The sequence below is a fragment of the Clarias gariepinus genome, chromosome 26, assembly GCF_024256425.1.
Source record: "Clarias gariepinus isolate MV-2021 ecotype Netherlands chromosome 26, CGAR_prim_01v2, whole genome shotgun sequence".
Taxonomy (NCBI): domain Eukaryota; kingdom Metazoa; phylum Chordata; class Actinopteri; order Siluriformes; family Clariidae; genus Clarias; species Clarias gariepinus.
The window spans coordinates 6136307-6156796 of record NC_071125.1 but is presented as its reverse complement, the minus strand read 5'-3'; the positions used below and the strand labels follow the sequence as shown (position 1 = coordinate 6156796).

General features: G+C 37.7%; 2 protein-coding genes and 1 pseudogene across 6 annotated transcripts in view; 2 read left to right on the top strand and 1 right to left on the bottom strand.

Moving 5' to 3' along the window:
- Positions 1–20490, top strand: part of brd9 (bromodomain containing 9) — a 29768-nt gene that overhangs the window by 1453 nt on the left and 7825 nt on the right. For 4 of the 5 annotated variants that reach the window (XM_053487565.1, XM_053487564.1, XM_053487562.1 and 1 more), the window contains exons 1-6: positions 16010–16178; positions 17765–17985; positions 18130–18219; positions 18328–18457; positions 19524–19581; positions 19752–19896. In XM_053487565.1, coding sequence (XP_053343540.1) covers positions 16127–16178; positions 17765–17985; positions 18130–18219; positions 18328–18457; positions 19524–19581; positions 19752–19896 — 696 coding nt within the window. In that variant the 5' untranslated portion in view covers positions 16010–16126. Of the gene's footprint in view, positions 1–2619; positions 2829–2965; positions 3050–3154; positions 3288–16009; positions 16179–17764; positions 17986–18129; positions 18220–18327; positions 18458–19523; positions 19582–19751; positions 19897–20490 lie in introns of those variants that run through there. The other variant, XM_053487563.1, reaches the window with a different exon arrangement.
- LOC128513975 (bromodomain-containing protein 9-like) lies at positions 7007–10917 on the top strand. Its single transcript, XM_053487567.1, has 7 exons — positions 7007–7424; positions 7566–7655; positions 7761–7884; positions 8927–8984; positions 9814–9958; positions 10312–10422; positions 10509–10917. Exons 1-7 carry the CDS (start codon positions 7329–7331, stop codon positions 10563–10565), a joined length of 681 nt encoding a protein of 226 aa, XP_053343542.1. The 5' UTR covers positions 7007–7328; the 3' UTR covers positions 10566–10917.
- On the bottom strand, positions 10900–14497 carry LOC128514130 (pachytene checkpoint protein 2 homolog; annotated as a pseudogene).

Below are 20490 nucleotides of genomic sequence, written 5' to 3'. Positions count from 1 at the left end.
AAAATGGTGTGCATCCGCACTTTCGCCCTTCTAGAAGCCCGAACTCTCTCACTCTATACTGTCAGCGAAGAAGTTGCGTATGTGGTATCTGATCGCATTTGAAATCAGCGTGAGTGAAGATGGCAGAAAAAAAGCAGCCACAGAAGTCTTTGGTCAACAAAAGAAGTAGAAGTAATTCTGTTGTTTGGGAACAGTTTGGATTCGAAGAAGCGGACGTGGATCAAAAACATAGGGCCTATTAGGTGCAAGATTTGCTACGCGGTTGTGTCGGCACCGGTTGGTAACATCACAAATCTTTTTAACCATTTAAAATTTAAACAGACTGACATATGACTAGGGCTGCAACTAACGATTATTTTGATAATCGATTAGTTGGGCGATTATGTTTTCGGTTAATCGATTAATCGGATAAGACCTAACCGCTTCTTTAATTTGATATTTTGCTTATAACTATAAAAAAAAAAGATCAGGGTATTATTTATGTATAAAAATAAACTTTAAAAAATGCAAAAGCCATATAAAGAGTTTAATAATCTTTAATTTTGACATTTTAAACCTTAAATTAAATGTAGTATATAATATATACAGTATATATATATATATATATATATATATATATACACTTAACTAAAATATAAACGCAACACCTTTGTTTCTGTTCCGATTTTTTATGAGATGGACTTAAAGATCTAAAATTCATTCCAGATACACAATATTACCATTTCTCTCAAACATTGTTCACAAATCAGTCTAAATGTGTGATAGTGAGCACTTCTGCTTTGCTGAGATAATCCATCCCACCTCACAGGTGTGCCACATCAAGATGCTGATCTGACATCATGAGTAGTGCACAGGTGTACCTTATACTGCCCACAATAAAAGGCCACCCTGGAATGTTTGAGAGAAATGGTAATATTGTGTAACTGGAATGAATTTTAGATCTTTAAGTCCATCTCATGAAAAATCGGAGCAGAAACAAAGGTGTTGCGTTTATATTTTTGTTGAGTGTATATAGTTTTAAAAATACACTGATATATTCAGTTGATAAGATATAAACAGCTAAAATAATGAAATTTTGTATAATAAAACTATGTATGCATAAGTAAAACCACAGTAAATTACAAGTTAACTTTGTAGTGGACTATAAAAAAACTGTAGAAATGCAAAAAGCTAATAGTCTCAAATATACTGTTATTTGCATTCGCTGAAAACCACAACAATCACTAAATGTAATATTCTACTGTTATTCGCACCGTTTAAATTAAGTTCTAAAGTAAGATCTAAAATAGCATCATTTAACTAATCACTATTGCTCATGAGGTGATTGCGCAATGTGATTCTAGCGAGTAGCCCATGAACAGATCTAGCGCGACTGTCCCGAAGTTAGCAAACAGTTTAAACTTAAAGCACTTCAACTTTTACACGATAAAGGGATACAGGTTTACTGACCCCGCTGACGTTTCGCCATCCGTAACACCAACATGTTTTCTTTTTAAGTGTTCGTGCATGACATGCCATGAAAGCTTGGTCTTACATAGCGTGCAGGTTACCGTCTTCTTAGAGGCGTTTAATGTAAATCACTCCCATACCTTGGAGGACTCGGGCGCGCGCTTTTTCCTGTAACCTCCATTGCGCGAGCGGCTGTGTGTATTTGTGCATCTTATGGTCAAAGACATGTGCCGTATTAGCACGGTTGAGAACAAAGAATTCAGGAAAATGATAAATACTCTGGACAAGCGTTATGCTTTGCCATCTCGACACTATTAATAATAATTTATTATTTATAATTTATTTATTATTTTATTTAATATTTGTTTTATTTATTACTTGTTTTCAAACAAGTGCACTACATTGTTGATCTTGTTTGCCTTTATCTGTTTTATCTGTCTTAATCTGTTTTAAGGAGAATTTACTATAATCGTAATTATGATTTTTTTCCATAATCGAGCAGCCCTACATTTAATAATAATAATTTTTATTTATATAGCGCCTCATAGATATATAATTGGATAATATAGATTATAATATATATATATTATAATTAGATGATATATATAATATAGATTATATAGGGCTCAACGACACTTTACAATGAGTGAAAACAAAAGAAGATAATACAAACAGACATTGAAGTACTGTAGTAGAAAGCAATTAAGTCAACAAACAAGAAAAAAAAGGACATGCAGAGGACAGGTGAATTAAGGTGTAACATTCGACACCTTAATTCACGCCCATTAATAGAGGCAGTATGGAGGGTCAGCAAATAAGACAGAATTGGAGGAACGTAATGAACGAGTCGGAATGTAGTGGGCAAGCTGATTAAAAAAATAAGCGGGAGCTAAGCCATTTATAGATTTAAAAACAAGGAGAAAAATTTTGAATTTGATACAGTAGGCAACTGGGAGCCAATGGAGATTGTACAAGATTGGGGTTATATGAGCAGAGCGTTTGGTATGAGTGAGTATTCTAGCCGCAGAGTTTTGAATATATTGTAATCTGGAGATGGAGCTGGCAGGTAGACCAATAAAGAGGGCATTACATAAATCAATGCGTAATGAGACGAATGTCTATTAAAGCAATCATTTGGAACTGTTTATTATTTCTTTATTTAAAATTCAGATTATGAGGACCAGCCCTTGGACAAGCCGTTGAAGTTGATGTTGAAGGTCGGGGGCAGCGAGGTCACTGAACTCTCTGGCTCAGGGCATGATTTAAGTTACTACGATGATCGCTCCGACCACAAACGGGAGCGCCACAAGGAAAAGAAGAAAAAAAAATCTGAAAAGAAGAAGGACAAGCACATGGATGATGCAGAAAAAAGAAGAAAGGTTTGTAAAGGAGGAGGAGGCTTGGCGTTAATCTGTCTACACGTATACCGAATTTAATATACAGTTTCATACTGTATGTGGACAGAATGTTAAGTTTGGTTTTGCCTATGAAATTGTTGTCGAATTACATTCCTTAGGAAGAGAAGAAGAAAAAGCGTGAAAAGAAGCAGCTAGCAACCAGCGCCCCGGTCGAGCCCTTCACCCTGACTAAGCCTGTCGAGGTAAAGTCACTATCTGCTTCTCATCAGACACAATGATACGAAAGTTGATCAGGTTTGATGGTTTGTAATTGTCCTTGAGGTTTAAGGTAAAGTTGTTTTGTGCAGGTGGTGGTGGTGGAACAAAGAAAGAGGAAGAGGGAAAAGTTTAAACCAAAGGCTGAAGAGTTTCACCCCAGTGTGAAGGTAGAGCCGGAGACGCAGGTGGACCGGCCTGTCCGAGCCTGCCGCACTCAGCAAGGTAGCCCTTTAGTGTATTTAGTGTCTCTAAAACACAGTGAACATCCAACACAATTCATGTGTAAAATTATAAACAACATACATTATATAAAATGTTTATCATTTATATGGTTTACTAAATTCAACCTGGAGCATAATGCTACAAAAAAAAGTAGAAAAATAAAGACCCGTAAGACAAAAAGGTCCGATCTCTGATTATATTTTTATATTTATAAATTATTTACAATAAAATGTTTCCAAATTTTAATGTTTTCTGCTATCACTCATTTTCACACCTTTCCAGCGTCTTGCCTGTTCTCTCGTCTCGCTGTCTCCTGATTTTTTTTTGTGTGCTGTCTATGTAACCCCGCCTCTCCTGTCCTGTTCAGTGTAGACAAACACACACACACACCACCACACATCATGACATGTAGTTGATCAATCACATGTGGGTTAAAGAGAAAAAAAAGAGCCGTATCGACTGACACGTCACTATTGTAAAAAATGTCCTTGTGAACCCAGAAGATGTTTCTTATTCTTAGTTATACTTTTTTTTTTTTAGTCCTTGTTTTCGTGTTAAATGTTGTTATTCCAACAAGAAATCCATTCACATGACTTTGACGATGTCTTCTGTTTTTTTAATACCTGTGTCGAAAACATGTGAACCAAATCCTGCTTGTTATGTTGGACAATGAGCTCCTTTTACAGGAGACAGTTGAAGATTGTTAACATGTCAAATGTATCTCTGTTGTTTTAGAAAGCGAAAGCACGCCTCGCCAGCAACTCCTCAAGCACTTCCTGTGTCTTCTACAGAGGTCTGATCACATATTGCACATTGCACAGTGTCCTTCCTGTCTCATCTCATTCCCCTGTCTCATAGAGGTCCTGTCTAGGACTGCAACTAACAACTATTTTAATAATTGATTAAACTGTCGATTATTTTTTCGATGAATCGGATGAAAAAGCAAAAAATACAAACAAACAAGAAAAGCATTCATTTCCAACCCTTTATTTAGAAATTGCACAAACATGTTGCTTCTTGAGCTGTTATAGTAATAATAACATAAAATAAAAATGAACTTACACAAAAAACATACACATGTATGCTTTACATCTGCCAAATGTATACAGTGGAACCTTGGATTACGAGCATAATTCGTTCCTGAAGCGGGCTCGTATTCCAAAACACTCGTAAACCAAATTTAATTTAGGTTAATATTAATATGGAAACTCAAATTATTCGTTCTACAGCCCCAAAAAATAAATACATAAAAATAATTAATACAAAATATTAAGTAAAAATAAAACAAATTAACCTGCACTTTAAAAAAAAAAAGTTTTAAAAAATCCTGACAGATAAGTGTTTCGGTTTGTGCGCGCAGGCCGCTGTGTGTGTGAATCTAAAGTAAGCTCCGCCCCTTCTTGTCTTACACAGTTACCCTTCCTCCACTCTTTTCACACATGCACACAACACAATGTTTTATCGGAAAAATAAACAAGAAATCTCTCTAATGACACTCGATTGAGCGACACACCAGAGAGAAAATGGATTCTTACCGTCTCTAATGAGACTTTCTTTTGCTTTACACGCGCACTACAGACAAAATAAAATATGTTTTACACACACACACACAGGTGGTCACAGTGTTATAGTAAACAGTACACGCGTGCATGGATGTTGATTATACCAGTAAAAGACACGCACTAAGACCCAGCAGGGGAGACGATTACCTGATTACGGATTTCTCTACCTCCACTGTTTTTTTTTGCTCCACCCTGTCTATAAGGGCGCTGAACTCTGCTAGCATCAGTGCGCGAGAGAGGCCAAGTGTGTTCACTTTGCTCCACGTTCAACTGAATTTTTTTTTTTTTTTTTTTTATAATCAAATGTCTCAGTGTCGCGTGACACAACGAATTGATTATGAAATTTGTTGCCAAAATTTTGCAGACAAATCTCACTTATCCAGTGCTTTCCTTCAGGCGGTGTGTATGTGTCTCTTCAGGAAAGATCCTCGTGGGTATTTTGCCTTCCCCGTGACGGACTCCATCGCACCAGGATACTCCATGATCATCAAACACCCCATGGACTTCAGCACCATGAAGGACAAAATTGCTATAAACGATTACAAAACAGTCACAGAGTTTAAGGTATTTGGAGCACATTCCTGATGTGGCTGAGAAGGTCTAATTTCCTTACTATATTTTGGTGTAATAAACATGTTGCAAGAAACAAAGGTGTATAATAGAGATGAGGGAAAAAAAAAACAAATCAGTTGTGAATTGTGATTCTTTTGTGTGGCGATTTCACGTATAGCCACACTGACATTTTAAAATTTATACTAACGTAGATCTGAACCATTGAGTGATCGACACGTGACCAGAATTGGCTGTTTTTCAGTTTGAAATGGCCGTGACGTGTGATTGGCTGATCAGCCTCACATATTTATTTACATTTACATCATTTGACAGACGCCCTTTTCCAGAGCGACTTACATTTTTTTTTTCATTATACATCTGAGCAGTTAAGGATTAAGGGCCCAGCTCAAGGGCCCAACAGTGGCAACTTCGTGGTCAAAGCCCAGCACCTTCCCATTAGTAGTCCAATGCCTTAAACCCCTATTTCACCTATGCAGAGTCAGCACGATTGGCATAAGTACGGATCTTCGCGATTCACAGAAAGTTTTGGGGTAGTGATTATGTTTCCAATCCTTCCACGTGATAAATTTAACATTTTACGTTTTAGTTATCCTCACGAAAGCTTGTGGACCCTGTGGAACCTCGCAGACCGCGTGTTAGTTAGTTATTTAGTTAGTACTGTAAGTAGGTATGGGAATCCCCAGGAACCACCTGATACAACATGATCACTATACCTAGTTGCCAACTCAATTTGTATTGAAATTTTTTAAGTATCATGATTTTATAAACATCCCGATTCAATATAAATGTTTTTGTTACAATTCTAAACAAAGTTGGAAAATCATTTGCTCGTACCATAGCGGATTCTGTTCTGTGCAAATATACTCAGCAAAAAAATATTTGTATGAACATTTAAGAGGCAACACCATAAGACATAAACTAAAAATGTTTCACAATGTGTCCCTAAATAAAGGGAGGCTCAAAATCAAAAGTACCAGTCAGTATCTGGTGTGGCCACCAGCTGCTTAAAGTACTGCAGTGCATCTCCTCCTCATGGACTGCCTATTGCGGACAGTCTAAGCACTGATGGAGGGATTGTGTGTTCCTGGTGTGACTCAGGCAGTTGTTGTGGCCATCCTGTACCTGTTACGCAGGTGTGATATTCGGATGTACTGATCCTGTGCAGGTGTCGTTACACGTGGTCTTCCACTGCGAGGATGATCAGCTGTCCTTCCTGTCTCCCTGTAGCGCCGTCTTAGGCGTCTCACATGGCGATTTATTGCCCTAGCCACATCAGCAGTCCTCATGCCTCCCTGCAGCATGCCTAATGCACGTTCACGCAGATGAGCAGGGACCCTGGGCACGTTTTTTTGGGTGTTTTTCACAGTCGGTAGACAAGTCTCTTTAGTGTCCTGCGTTTTTAGAACTGTGACCTTAAATGCCTATTTTCTGTAAGCTGTTAAGGTCTTAACGACCATTTCACAGGTGAATGTTAATTAATTGATTATGGTTAATTGAACATGCATGGAAAACATTGTTTAAACCCTTTACAATGAAGATCTGTAAAGTTATTTGGATTTTTACATTTTTACGTCCTGAAAAAGGGACGTTTCTTTTTTTGCTTTTTTTGAGTATAGTTTAGAGCCACCTGCAGGATTATAGAGGAATAGCAACTTTTTACCACTTTTTGCAAACATATAACTTATTAGAAAAAAAAAAAATTGGATTCATACATGAATCACTACACAAAAAAAACTGAATTGATTTATTTCCCCCATCACTAATAGATACAGTAGATAGATGTGTGTTTTTGTTGCATTAGTGGAAACTGGACATTAAACTCTTGTTAAATTAATTGTATAAAGTTTATTTGATGTGGAATCAGTGTTGTTACTGTCTTTCTGGTATTTAGGCCGACTTCAAGCTGATGTGCGACAACGTCATGGTGTATAACAGACCTGAGACAGTCCATTATAAAGCTGCTAAGAAGCTTCTTCACACTGGCTTCATGATGATGAGCAAAGTAACACACTGCCCTTTTTGTATTCAGACTCCTCATTGTTACCATTTTGTTTGTCATTTTCATGCACCCTGATATAAAAATCTGCCTCTAACGCTTAGTATTTCCTCTAACATCACTGGGCTGTCGAAATACATTACTCAGGAGAAGAAGAAGAAAAAGCATGAAAAGAAGAAGCTAGAAACTGCAGCCAGCGCTCCGGTTGAGCCCTTCACCCTGACAAAGCCTGTCGAGGTAAAGTCACTATCTGCTTCTCAACAGACACAATGGTACTGATGTAGTTTAGGTTTGATGGTTTGTGATTGTCCTTGAAGTTCAAGGTGAAGTTGTTTTGTGCAGGTGGTGGTGGAGGAGAGGAAGAGGGAAAAGTTTGAGCCCGAGGCTAAAGAGTTTTACCCCAGCGTGAAGGTAGAGCCGGAGATGCAGGTGGACCGTCCTATCAGAGCCTGCCGCACTCAGCAAGGTAGCCCTTTAGTGTATTTAGTGTCCCTGAAACACAGTAAACATCCAACACCATCCATATGACACCATCCATATTTCACCATCTTTAACATTGTGCACGTATATATTATATATATCACATGACGCTCGGCAGACAAAGCGATGCATACTACTTGTATGTCAAGACCTCACTCATTTATCAAGTTTTTGCTCGTTTGGCAAATTGCTCGCAGGACAAATTACTTGCAATCCAAGGTTCCACTGTGTATACAGTACTGTATATAGACCCGTTATGAAATAGTGATGGGAATTTCGGCTCTTTTGGCTCGGCTCACTAAGAAGAGCCGGCTCCAAAGTGACTCCTCCTATTTTTTATTGCTTAAAGTAATTTATTATTAAAAATGACGTGTAAAATTATTAACAACATACATTATATAAAATGTTTATCATTTATATGGTTTACTAAACTTAACCTGGAGCATAATGCTAAAAAAATAAATTATAAAGTAGAAAAATAAAGACCTGTCTCAGTAAGACAAAAAGTTTCCAATCTCTAATTATATTTTTATATTTATAAATTATTTACAATGAAATGCTTCCAAATTGAATGTTTTCTGCTGTAACTCATTTCCATGTTTTCTCGTCTCGCTGTCTCCTGTTTTTCCGTCTCTTTGTGTCTTGTCTCTTGTCTCTGTAACCCCGCCCCTCTTGTCCTGTTCAGTGTACACACACACACACCACCACACATCATGACATGTAGTTGATCAATCACATGTGGGTTGAGCAGAAAAGAAAGAGCCGTATCGTTCACGACTGACACGTCACTATTATAAAAAATGTCCTTGTGAACCCAGAAGACGTTTTTTTATTTTTATTTAGTTCTCCTGTTAAATGTTGTTATTCCAACAAGAAATCCATTCACATGGCTTTGACGACGTCTCCTGTGTTTTTAATACCTGTGTCAAAAACGTGTGAACCGAATCCTGTTATGTTGGACAATGAGATCCTTTTACAGGAGACATTTGAAGATTGTTAACATGTCTAATGTATCTCTGTTGTTTTAGAGAACAAAAGCATGCCTCGCCAGCAGATCCTCGAGCACTTCCTGTGTCTTCTGCAGAGGTCTGATCACATAATGCACATTGCACAGTGTCTCATCTCGTTTCCCTGTGTCATAGAGGTCCTGTCTAGGGCTGCAACTAACGATTATTTTAATAATCTATTAATCTGTCGATAATTTTTTCCAAATAATTGATGAATCGGATGAAAAAGCAAAAAAAAAATTAACAAGAAAAGCATTTATTTCCAACCCTTTATTCAAAAACAGAATTAAAATCTTTAGAAGGTGCACAAACATTGTGCACGAATATATACAGTAAAGCCTTGGATTACGAGCATAATTCATTCCGGAAGTGGGCTCGTATTTCAAAACACTCGTAAACCAAATTAAATTTTTCCATAAGAGATAATGGAAACTCAAATTATTTGTTCCACAGCCCCCCCCCAAAAAATACATAAAAATAATTTACTTGTAAAAAAAATACATAAAAATAATTTTCTAATAATCTTGTGTAAAAATAAAACAAATTAACCTGCACTTTAAAAAAAAGTAAAAATAAATCCCGACTGATAAGTTTTTCGGTTTGTGTAAGGGCGCTGAACTCTGCTAGCATCAGTGCGCGAGAGAGGCTAAGTGTGTTCACTCTGCTTCACGCTTAACTAAAGTTTTTTTTCTTAAATAATCAAATGTCTTAGTGTCACGCGACACAACGAATCGATTATGAAATTTGTTGCCAACTCTTTTAGTAATCGATTTTTATCAATGTAATAGATATGTTGTTGCAGCCCTAGTCCTGTCTATCAAATTATTGCAGTGTCATGTTAAAAAGTTTGCAGAAAAACCTCACTTATCCAGTGCTTTCCTTCGGGTGGCGTGTATGTGTCTCTTCAGGAAAGATCCTCGTGGGTATTTTGCCTTCCCCGTGACGGACTCCATCGCACCAGGATACTCCATGATCATCAAACACCCCATGGACTTCAGCACCATGAAGGACAAAATTGCTATGAACGATTACAAAACGGTCACAGAGTTTAAGGTATTTGGAGCACATTCCTGATGTGGCTGAGGTGGTCTAATTTCCTTACTATATTTTGGTGTAATAAACATGTTGCAAGAGACAAAGGTGTATAATAGATATGAGGGAAAAAAACGAATCAGTTGTGAATTGTGATTCGTTTGTGTGGCGATTTCACGTATAGCCACACTGACTTTTTACATTTATACCAAAGTAGATCTGAACCATTGAGCGATCAACACGTGACCAGAAGGGACCTATGTTGTATGTTTTTGTTGCATTAGTGGACACTGGACATTACACTCTTGTTAAATTCATTGTATACAGTTTATTTGATGTGTTATCGGTGTTGTTACTGTCTTTCTGGTATTTAGGCCGACTTCAAGCTGATGTGCGACAACGTCATGGTGTATAACAGACCTGAGACAGTCCATTATAAAGCTGCTAAGAAGCTTCTTCACACTGGGTTCAAGATGATGAGCAAAGTAACACACTGCCCTTTTTGTATTCAGACTCCTCATTCGATATAAAAATCTGCATCTAACTCTTAGTATCCCCCCTCTGTTTGCAGGAGCGCCTGTTAGCTCTGAAGCACAGCATGTCTTTCATGCATCACATGGATTTCTGAGGGGCTGGGGGGCGTCTCGAGATATTACTACTCCTGTGCGAATAGGACCTTAAACCCAGTCATGCTGGAGTTAGGATCATGTGACAGAGACCCGTTACATAATTATTTACATCTTAGGTTTTTTCCCAAACCAACACTACAACTGGTTTGTTCAGATCTACAACCAGTGTTATTAGTTCAGTTACAGATGGATTTTATCATCGGTTTGGTTAAATCTAATCTCCATACATATGGACTCTTCACGAGGGTCAGGAGATAAAGGCAGCAGTACACTGAAAGGCAGCAGTTAAACTGAATCTGTAAACCCAAGATTGACAGATAATCGGTTGAGAACTCACTCTGCGATCTCCTGCAGACACAGGCTGAGCTTGGTCACTTCACTCTCGATATAATCCAAAGTACTGAGCTCCACAAGGATCAGCAGCTGCTGCCGTGGGTATATGATCTGCCGCTGGATGAAAAAAAAAAAAAGATATTGTAGAGTGTAGTTGCCCCTAAACAGATATCAAACACTGATATTACAAAAATTTATTATACTGCTACTCTTCAAACAACATGCACCTTCATGAGCTCCTCCAGACACGACAGGTAGATGTTAAAGATGGCCTGGGCACTCGGCAAGCCGATATACTGTTTTATATCCGCCCTGTCCACGAAGGCCAGGTCGATCTTCTAAATGTCGTTTGAGGTAGTGAGGATCACCACGTTCGGGTGTCTGTACGCCACAAGAGAGAATTATTTAATGCTTCTAGTTTTAGACTATTCATCTCAACTACTTTGAGACAAAGTTAACACACTTTTATAATTTTATCAAAACAAGTATTCCACACCATTTCTCAGACCAAAAAAATAATAAATTAGATAGCAGTAAATAAGAGATATACACTAAAAACACTCTCTCTCTTTCTCTCTCTCAATCGTTTGGTCTGTGGCTCAGTTTCTCATTCTGTCTGACTCTTTTTTTTAGGTCTTTCTCACTCTGTGACTCTCTCTCCTTCTTTTCCACCACTGTCTCTTTCCACACTTTCTCTCCGTGTGTCCTTCAAGCACTAATCTTTTTGCCAGTTTCTAGCTCTCTCTCCCTCATTCCCTCCCTGGATCTTTCACACTTTCTCTCACATGTTTTACTCTATCTCTCCACGAAGGATCCCTAACTCCATATCTCCCTCACTTTTCATTTCTCTCTCCCTGAGGGATCTCTCACTCCTTTTCCTCTCTAGCCCTCTCTCTCCCTTTCTCACACTCCTTTTCCTTTCTCTCTCTCTCACACACATACACCCAACCCCTACCGTTTGATCTGGTCAAGCTGGGTAAGGACAGAGTTGACCACTCGGATGGCATCTGATGGTTCGGTTCCAGCCTGAGAGGCGTTTCTGGCTGCAGTAAGACTCTCCACCTGCACACAAACACCACAGCGTTCAACCACATCTGATAAATGCAGCTAATAATGATAATAAATTACACCGCTCCGGATAATACTGTACTGTATAATAGTACATACTGTATAATTATCTTGGAAACATCACTGGAAGGCATTTAGAGTTTATATGACATTTTTATTGTGTTTAAATAAACAAGACTCTTTTGTCCTACTACTTCAATAAACCTTAGACAAACTTTCAACGATGTACAGGTACAAACCCACTTGCACACACACACTTAACAGGTGCAAACATGCGCAGGTTTTGACAATCATGTCTAATCTAAACATTAACAGAATCAAGTTTACCTCATCAATGATCATCAATGAGCGCCTCTCTCTCATCAATTAGCTCTTGAATCTTCTGGAACATCTTTGTGACGAGTTTTCCACTCTGCAAAACACAAAGCAAGTGTTATTTTACCCAACAGTGTGTGATTTTAATCACTTCATTGACCAGTAACCAATTTTACCTCCGAAAACCATTTTGAGAACAAACTGTGGCTAATGATTTCAACAAAGTGTCCGTAGGAATATCTGTGGAAATGAACACACATCGAATCGGACAAAATAGAACTAATTAAAGATAAACAGATGCAGGAGTTGAGGACATGCAGTGCCACCGAACCTGCTGGCAGGAGCCAGTGATTGGCTGCAGATATCGACTCCTCCTCCAGGTTCAGCATGCTTGGTCCATCATCACTAAGAGCAAAGATGTGAATGCACAGTTTGCTCGCCTTTAAATCTAATGGCTAGAAACGGGGGAAAAAAGCATGCAATTACATAAAGGTGAAGAAAGAAAAACATCTATGCTTAAAAAAAATTAAATAAAAATAGCGTGGCGCGTAATAAAGTTTTGCCATAGATGCAATAACCTATTAATACAAACCTGTGGACTAAAGTTTAACCACCACCACAGTCATACCCTCTGAGCATTCAGATAAGGATCTGTCAATGCTTTGGTGTGACGTTGAATAGAAATAAGCACGCACCGATATCGCTTTTTGCTAGTCTGAGTACAAAAGAAGTTCGATACAGAGTATTTGTACAAATACTTGCCACTACTGTATACTAAAGCACAATGTAAACAGAACTCTTTGGAATGCCTTAGAACTAAAACAGATCTTACACACCTACTACCTCTTTACCAGCACCCTTCAAACTCCAAAACTGATTTGTTTGTAATGTGACTCTAATCCTAATCTATTCAATGTACAGTTAAAGTGATGAGAAGTTTGAACTATTATGTTTGGACACACCTTCTAAATCCATGATCTTTCCTGATTAGTTATTTCTTGCTACATTGTATAACAATACTGAAGGCATCAAAAAAACAATAATCTCCTTTGAACAGTTGATATTGAGATGTATCTGCTACTTATGTCCTGTACAGCCTTTATAATCTGAGATGCTGTTTGTTAATTGGTGATTTCTGTGGCTGGTAACTCTAAATTAACTTCTCTTCTGCAGCAGAGGTGAGTTTTGGTCTTGCTTTTCTGTCTCTTCATGAGAGACTTGGTGCTTGATTTGTCAAATGCAATTGCAAAACCCAAAATTGTAAGAACTCTTCCAGAAAGGCTGACCTCTGTGTGTTAAAATAACTAACTGTTGTTGTTAGTTAATTTCCAAATGCCCTGTGTGATTTTCTATAACAAACTTATATAACTTATAACTAAAAAATTAAATAAATCCAATTCTGGATCTGGTTCTGTACGTCCCTCTATGGAGAGACTATCGAGAGGATATTCTCATTCTTTCCATTTTTGGGCTGTTTGTTGTTTTTCAAAACCATGGCAAGTGTTTATGACACTACTCCAACATTATTGCTGAAGTACCAACAAACTACCCTAAAGAAAATTTTAATACAAAAGAAAAAAAAAAATTTAAGAGCTTTCCCATCTCTGGTACAGAATTTTAGCAAATTATTATACATACTGAATCAAGAAAAACAGTGGTCTTTACATTTGCTATGCAAAATACAAAATTTTGGAGTAGCCTATTAAAAGTGCAGACTTAAATTCAATTAAGATGACCTTAAACAGGCTGTTCATGTTTGAAAACCCTCCAGTGTGGCTGAAATAAAACAATTTTGCACAGGAGATTGGGCCAAAATTTCTCCACAACGATGTCAAAGGTAGTTATTGCAAACACTTGACTGCAGTTGTTGCCACCAAGGGTGGCACTACCGGTTATTAGGATTAGGGGGCAATTACTTTTTCACATAGGGACTGGTGACTTTGGACAACTTTTTTGCGCTTAATAAATAAAATCATTTAAAAACTGTTTCGTATTTACTCTGGGTTATTATTGTGTAATATTTAAATTTATTCTATAACCTGAATCATTTGTGTGACAAAAAAAAAACATTTTCACAGCACTTTGGAAACACTGTAAAATAAATAAGAAGTCAGATATAATTTCCTGCCTGTGCATCAACGTCGACCACAGATACAGACTCAACATTTCTGGTCAAGAATTCGTCATCAAACTCCGTCCACTTGAAGGATCCCATGACGAGGTTGTGTCAGTCGAGCAGACCCAAAACATGTGTCCTTACATCAACCCGCCTTGCCGTGCTGCGGGGATTAAATTAAAGCAAAATATTTTTTTTCCTTCCAATAATAATTACTACAACATACAATATACAGCCAACAGTTTGTGGACACCAGACCAAAAAAACGGTATGTTCTCACTGAACATCCCATGCCAGATTTAGTCCATGCTTGCTGTTCTGGGAAAGATGTGAACTAGATTTTGGAGTGTGGCTGTGAAGATCGGTCCAGTCAGAGGAGAACAGTTACGATCCTAGAGCACCCGCACCATGAATTTTGGATTTTTGGGAAACTACAATGCTACAGCATGTTAAGAGTTGTGCACTTACAGATCTGTGCAAAAGTTTGGGCAAAACTGAAATACGTCCACAAACTTTAGATCATGTATTTTATACAATACATAATTTTACTGGATATACTATTAAAGCATTAATTACCTCCATTTTCTCACCGTTCATTCTTTAAAATGGTAGGAATAATTTCAACATCTTTTTTTTTTTAAAAAGAGGATGATGCAAGTTAAATATCAGTAGTAGATAAATCATTTAACATCATTCTTTCTTATAATAATTTATTTTAATAAAAAGTTGCTGGATGAGTCATCATTCTTGGAGTTATTTTGGTAGGCTGGCTACTCCTGTGAAGTTTCACTACTGTTACAAATTTTCTCTATTTGTGGACAAATGTGACAATGACAATGTGGTCAATTACATTGTTTCCCATCTGTTCTTGATTTTCTTTAGATCATGTTGCTTTCTTCTTTTTAGCTTTACTTTGTCAAAGTTCTATTTAAGTGATTTCTTAATTCAACAGGTCTGACAGTAATCATGCCTGAGTGTGGCAGGTGAGATTTAACTCAGCCTCCCAAAAATCACAGTTTATTCATAGCTTAACAAAGTGGGAACTACAAACCATGTAGGTTTGGAAAGCTTTTTATCCCTTAATAAATTAAATCATTATTTTAAAATTAAATTCATTATGTCAATCATTTAAGTGTAATAAATATGCAACTAAAAAAAAATCAATACTTTTTTCAGCACTGTGCGTGTCATTATACACACACACACACACACACACACACACACTATTACAGTACATTCCCAGAATAATAAGCAGCAGTGCCAAATATGAAACACCTCAGATTACTTAAGATAAGTTTTTTTGATAAGTTGATATTAAATCAATTATAAGTTGACTAATAATCACTGTCAAGTCTGATTAGTATTTACTCTTAAATGATAATTCAGCCCAAATTTCTTAAACACATAACGACAACAAAATGAACACCGTCAAAGAGTTAACAAAATAAATAAAAATACCGTTAATTTAATACTAAGTATTTACAAACACGTATTTTTTATTTTTTTTTAATAACAAAGTTAACTTTACCTCAGGAGCAGCTAAACGGTTTAAACCACTCAAGCCACGAAAATCCCGCCCAAATATTGACCCGGAAGCGAACTCCGCCCCAACCGGAAAGAATTCCCTGCAGCTGTACTGTTTTTGTTGTTGTTGCTAGTCGTTGGGAAATAGATTTTTGCGTTTTAGCTATTCGTTTATTTTTATACAATTAAGTGAGGTTTATTAAGATGGGAAAGAAGCACAAAAAATACAAACCGGAATGGAGAACTGTGGACGGAGGTGAGTGTGTGACGTTAGCTCGCGCTCCCAGCTAGCTAGCTCGGTGTATTCATTCTACAGCTGTAGATTAGCTAACACTGATGTAAAACATCTATATTAGGCATTTTGGGTTTAAAGGATAGCTTTGTGTATACAGTGTACATATGTGATGTGTTGATGTATTGTGTTTTCTAAATGAGGTTTGAATTGTTAAAATATTACAGAATGACTGAAATCCATAGATCCTCTAACAGGCTGTGTCTCAAATGAACACTTAATGCATTGATTTTTTTTTTTTTTGCACTCTATTAAGCACTAAATGTAGAGAATATGAAGACATTTAGGATTCCTTCACAATCTGGTGCTAAGTTTATGTCTGAAAATGATCCCACATGCTTCCAGAAGCCCTCTGTCACATTTTGAGTCCTTGTGTATACCCATGCCCTCAGGGAAGAAAAAAAATCCATAGATGTAATAACCTGGTCTTTCAGTTTCTTTCACAAAGTTGATGGTTTAGCACTATATCCTAAGTTGTAATAATGTGTTTGATGGAATGTGTTTAATTCAGACCAACGCTTTGACCCTTCTAGAATGGTGACATTTGATTTTTGGCCATGGAGTCTATGTATCATATGTAAGAGGGGTTGTTGTTGTTGTTGTCTTTTGGCTCCTCATGTCGAGGAGTCGCCACAGTAGTCCATATAATCCACACAACAACTTGGCACAGGTTTTACGCCGAAAACCCTTACTAGCGCAATCCTACCATTTTATCTGGGCTTTGAACTGGCACTGCATCCAGTGGCTGGGGTTTGGGCATTGGGTGGGAATTGAACCTGCACCTCCCGCATGGCAGGCGAGAAATCTGCATGTATCATATCTAAATTTTATGTTTGTGTTAGGATTCAGATCTCCATATAGGGAGTCATTGTAAGTCTATAAAAATAATCAGTTTAAATTTTACATTACATTTCAATAATATTGGTTGTCAATTTTCAGTAACTATATTAAACATGTGGACAGTTTTACCTTTGATGGCCTTGTATAGTTCCTTATACTTGTATTGAATACAAACAATAATCTTTAATCAGTCTTTGGTGAATTTTCATTTTCACGCTACTGGGCTGTAAATTGATGTGAAAGGACTTTGGTCGCTCTGTCATACTGTCATACCCTGTCTTATGTTTGCTCAAATGATCCATGTTTTATCTCATAGCGTGCTTCACATTACTGATTTTCTATCAATACGTTTTCAGGACATATGTGACAAACCTGTAAGGCAAATTAACATATATTGATCTGTCCATTTATCTTTTAAGGTCCAGTTTTAATACTTAACTTTTACTTTTCTTGGAGTAAAGGAAAAAGCGCTAGATGTTATATTAATTATTCTCATTTATCAAAAGAGCATCAGGTTCCAGATAGAACTGTCAGTTGGTCCGGATCTGGGCTGCGGTCCGGCATTTAGTGATGTCTGATATGTATTTTCCATGCAACCCCCCTCCTCCCCAGAATGCGCAGTGATCTGACTCCCTGATAATTAGATTTTTGCCATGGCTATTAAAGCAATCATTTAGAACTGTTTATTATTTTCTTTTTTTGAAATCCAGATTATGAGGACCAGCCCTTGGACAAGCCGTTGAAGTTGGTGTTGAAGGTTGGGGGCAGCGAGGTCACTGAACTCTCTGGCTCGGGGCACGATTCGAGTTACTACGATGACCGCTCCGACCACGAACGGGAGCGCCACAAAGAAAAGAAAAAGAAGAAGAAGAAAAAATCTGAAAAGGAGAAGGACAAGCACATGGATGATGAGGAAAGAAGAAGAAGAAAGGTTTGTAAAGGAGGAGGAGGCTTGGCGTTAATCTGTCTACACATATACCGAACTAAAAAGTAAATATACAGTTTCATACTGTATGTGGACAGAATGTTAAGTTTGGTTTTGCCTATGAAATTGTTGTCGAATTACATTTCTCAGGAGGAGAAGAAGAAAAAGCGTGAAAGGGAGCAGCTAGAAAATGCAGCCAGTGCCCCTGTCGAGCCCTTCACCCTGACTAAGCCTGTTGAGGTAAAGTCACTATCTGCTTCTCAACAGACACAATGGTACGAAAGTTGATCAGGTTTAATGGTTTGTGATTGTCCTTGAGGTTCAAGGAGAAGTTGTTTTGTGCTGCAGGTGGTGGTGGAAGAAAGGAAGAGGAAGAGGGAAAAGTTTGAGCCCGAGGCTGAAGAGTTTCACCCCAGTGTGAAGGTAGAGTCGGAGACGCAGGTGGACCGGCCTGTCCGAGCCTGCCGCACTCAGCAAGGTAGACCTTTAGTGTATTTAGTGTCCCTGAACCACAGTAAACATCCAACACCATCCATATAGTATTTCACCATCTTTCACATTGTGTGCGTATATATACAAAGTGCATGCATACTACTTGTATGTCAAGGCCTCGCTCGTTTATCAAGTTAAAATAAAGTTTTAGATTTTGCTCATTTTGTAAAACGCTCGCAGAACATGTTACTCGCAATATATAGAGTATATACAGTATATAGACCCGTTATGAATGATTTTTTTTGGCTTGGCTCACTAAGAAGAGCCGGCTCCTATGGCTCCAAAGTGGCTCCTCCTATTTTTTTATTGCTTAAAGTAATTTATTATTAAAAATTATGTAAAATTATGTGTAAAATTAATAACTAATATAAGCAACATACATTATGTATAAAATGTTTATCATTTATATGGCTTACTAAACTCAACATGGAGCATAATGCTGCAAAAATAAATTATAAAGTAGAAAAATAAAGACCCGTCTCAGTAGGACAAAGGTCCATTCGCTGATAATATTTTTATATTTATAAACTATTTACAATTAAATGCTTCAAAATTTTAATGCGTTTTCATCTGTCACTCATTTCCGCACCGTTCCAGCGTCTCGCCTGTTTTCTGGTCTCCCTGTCTCCTGTTTCTCAGTCTCTTTGTGTGCTGTGTCTGTAACCCCGCCCCTCCCATCCTGTTCAGTGTTAACAAACACACACACACACCACCACACATCATGACATGTAGTTGATCAATCACATGTGGGTTGAACAGAAAAAAAAGAGCCGTATCGTTCACGACTGACACGTCACTATTATAAAAAATGTCCTTGTGAACCCAGAAAATGTTTCTTATTCTTAGTTATACTGTTTTTTGTCCTTGTTCTTGTGTTAAATGTTGTTATTCCAACAAGAAATCCATTCGCATGGCTTTGACAACGTCTCCTGTCTTTTTAATACCTGTGTTAAAAATGTGTGAACCAAATCCTGTTATGTTGGACAATGAGCTCCTTTTACAAGAGACATTTGAAGATTGTTAACATGTCTAATGTATCTCTGTTGTTTCAGAGAGCGAAAGCACGCCTCGCCAGCAACTCCTTGAGCACTTCCTGCGTCTTCTACAGAGGTCTGATCACATAATGCACATTGCACAGTGTCCTTCCTGTCTCATCTCGTTCCCCTGTGTCATAGCGGTCCTGTCTATCCAATTATCACATTGTCATGTTAAAAAGTTTGCAGAAAAGGCTTACTTATCCTGTGCTTTCCTTCGGGCGGCATATGTATGTATCTCTTCAGGAAAGATCCTCATGGGTTTTTTGCCTTCCCGGTGACGGACGTCATAGCACCAGGATACTCCACAATCATCAAACACCCCATGGACTTCAGCACCATGAAGGACAAAATTGCTATGAACGATTACAAAACAGTCACAGAGTTTAAGGTATTTGGAGCACATTTCTGATGTGACTGAGAAGGTCTAATTTCCTTACAATATTTTGGTGTAATAAACATGTCGCAAGAGACAAAGGTGTATAATAGAGATGAGGGGGAAACCGAATCAATTGTAAATTGTGTTTCTTTTATGTGGCGATTTAACGTATAGCCACACTGACTAAAAATATATATTTTTTAAAAAAATTCAAAAATGTATACTAAAGTAGATATAAACCATTGAGCGATCGACACGTGACAAGAATTGGCTGTTTTTCAATTTAGTTTGAAACGGCCGTGACAGGTGATTGGCCATTCCACCAAATTATGTATTTATTTGTATTATTTAGCGGACACCCTTTTCCAGGTCGACTTACATTTTTTTTTTCATTATACATCTAATTAGTTGAGGATTAAGGGCTTTGCTCAAGGGCCCAACAGTGGCTACTTCGTGGTGCTGGGCTTTAACCCGGCACCTTCCAATTAGTAGTCCAATGCCCTTTCTCACCTACGCAGAGTCAGCGCGGTTGGCATAAGTACGGTTCTTCGCGATTCACCGCAAATTTTTTTGGTGGTGATTACGTTTCCAATCCTTCCACACAAA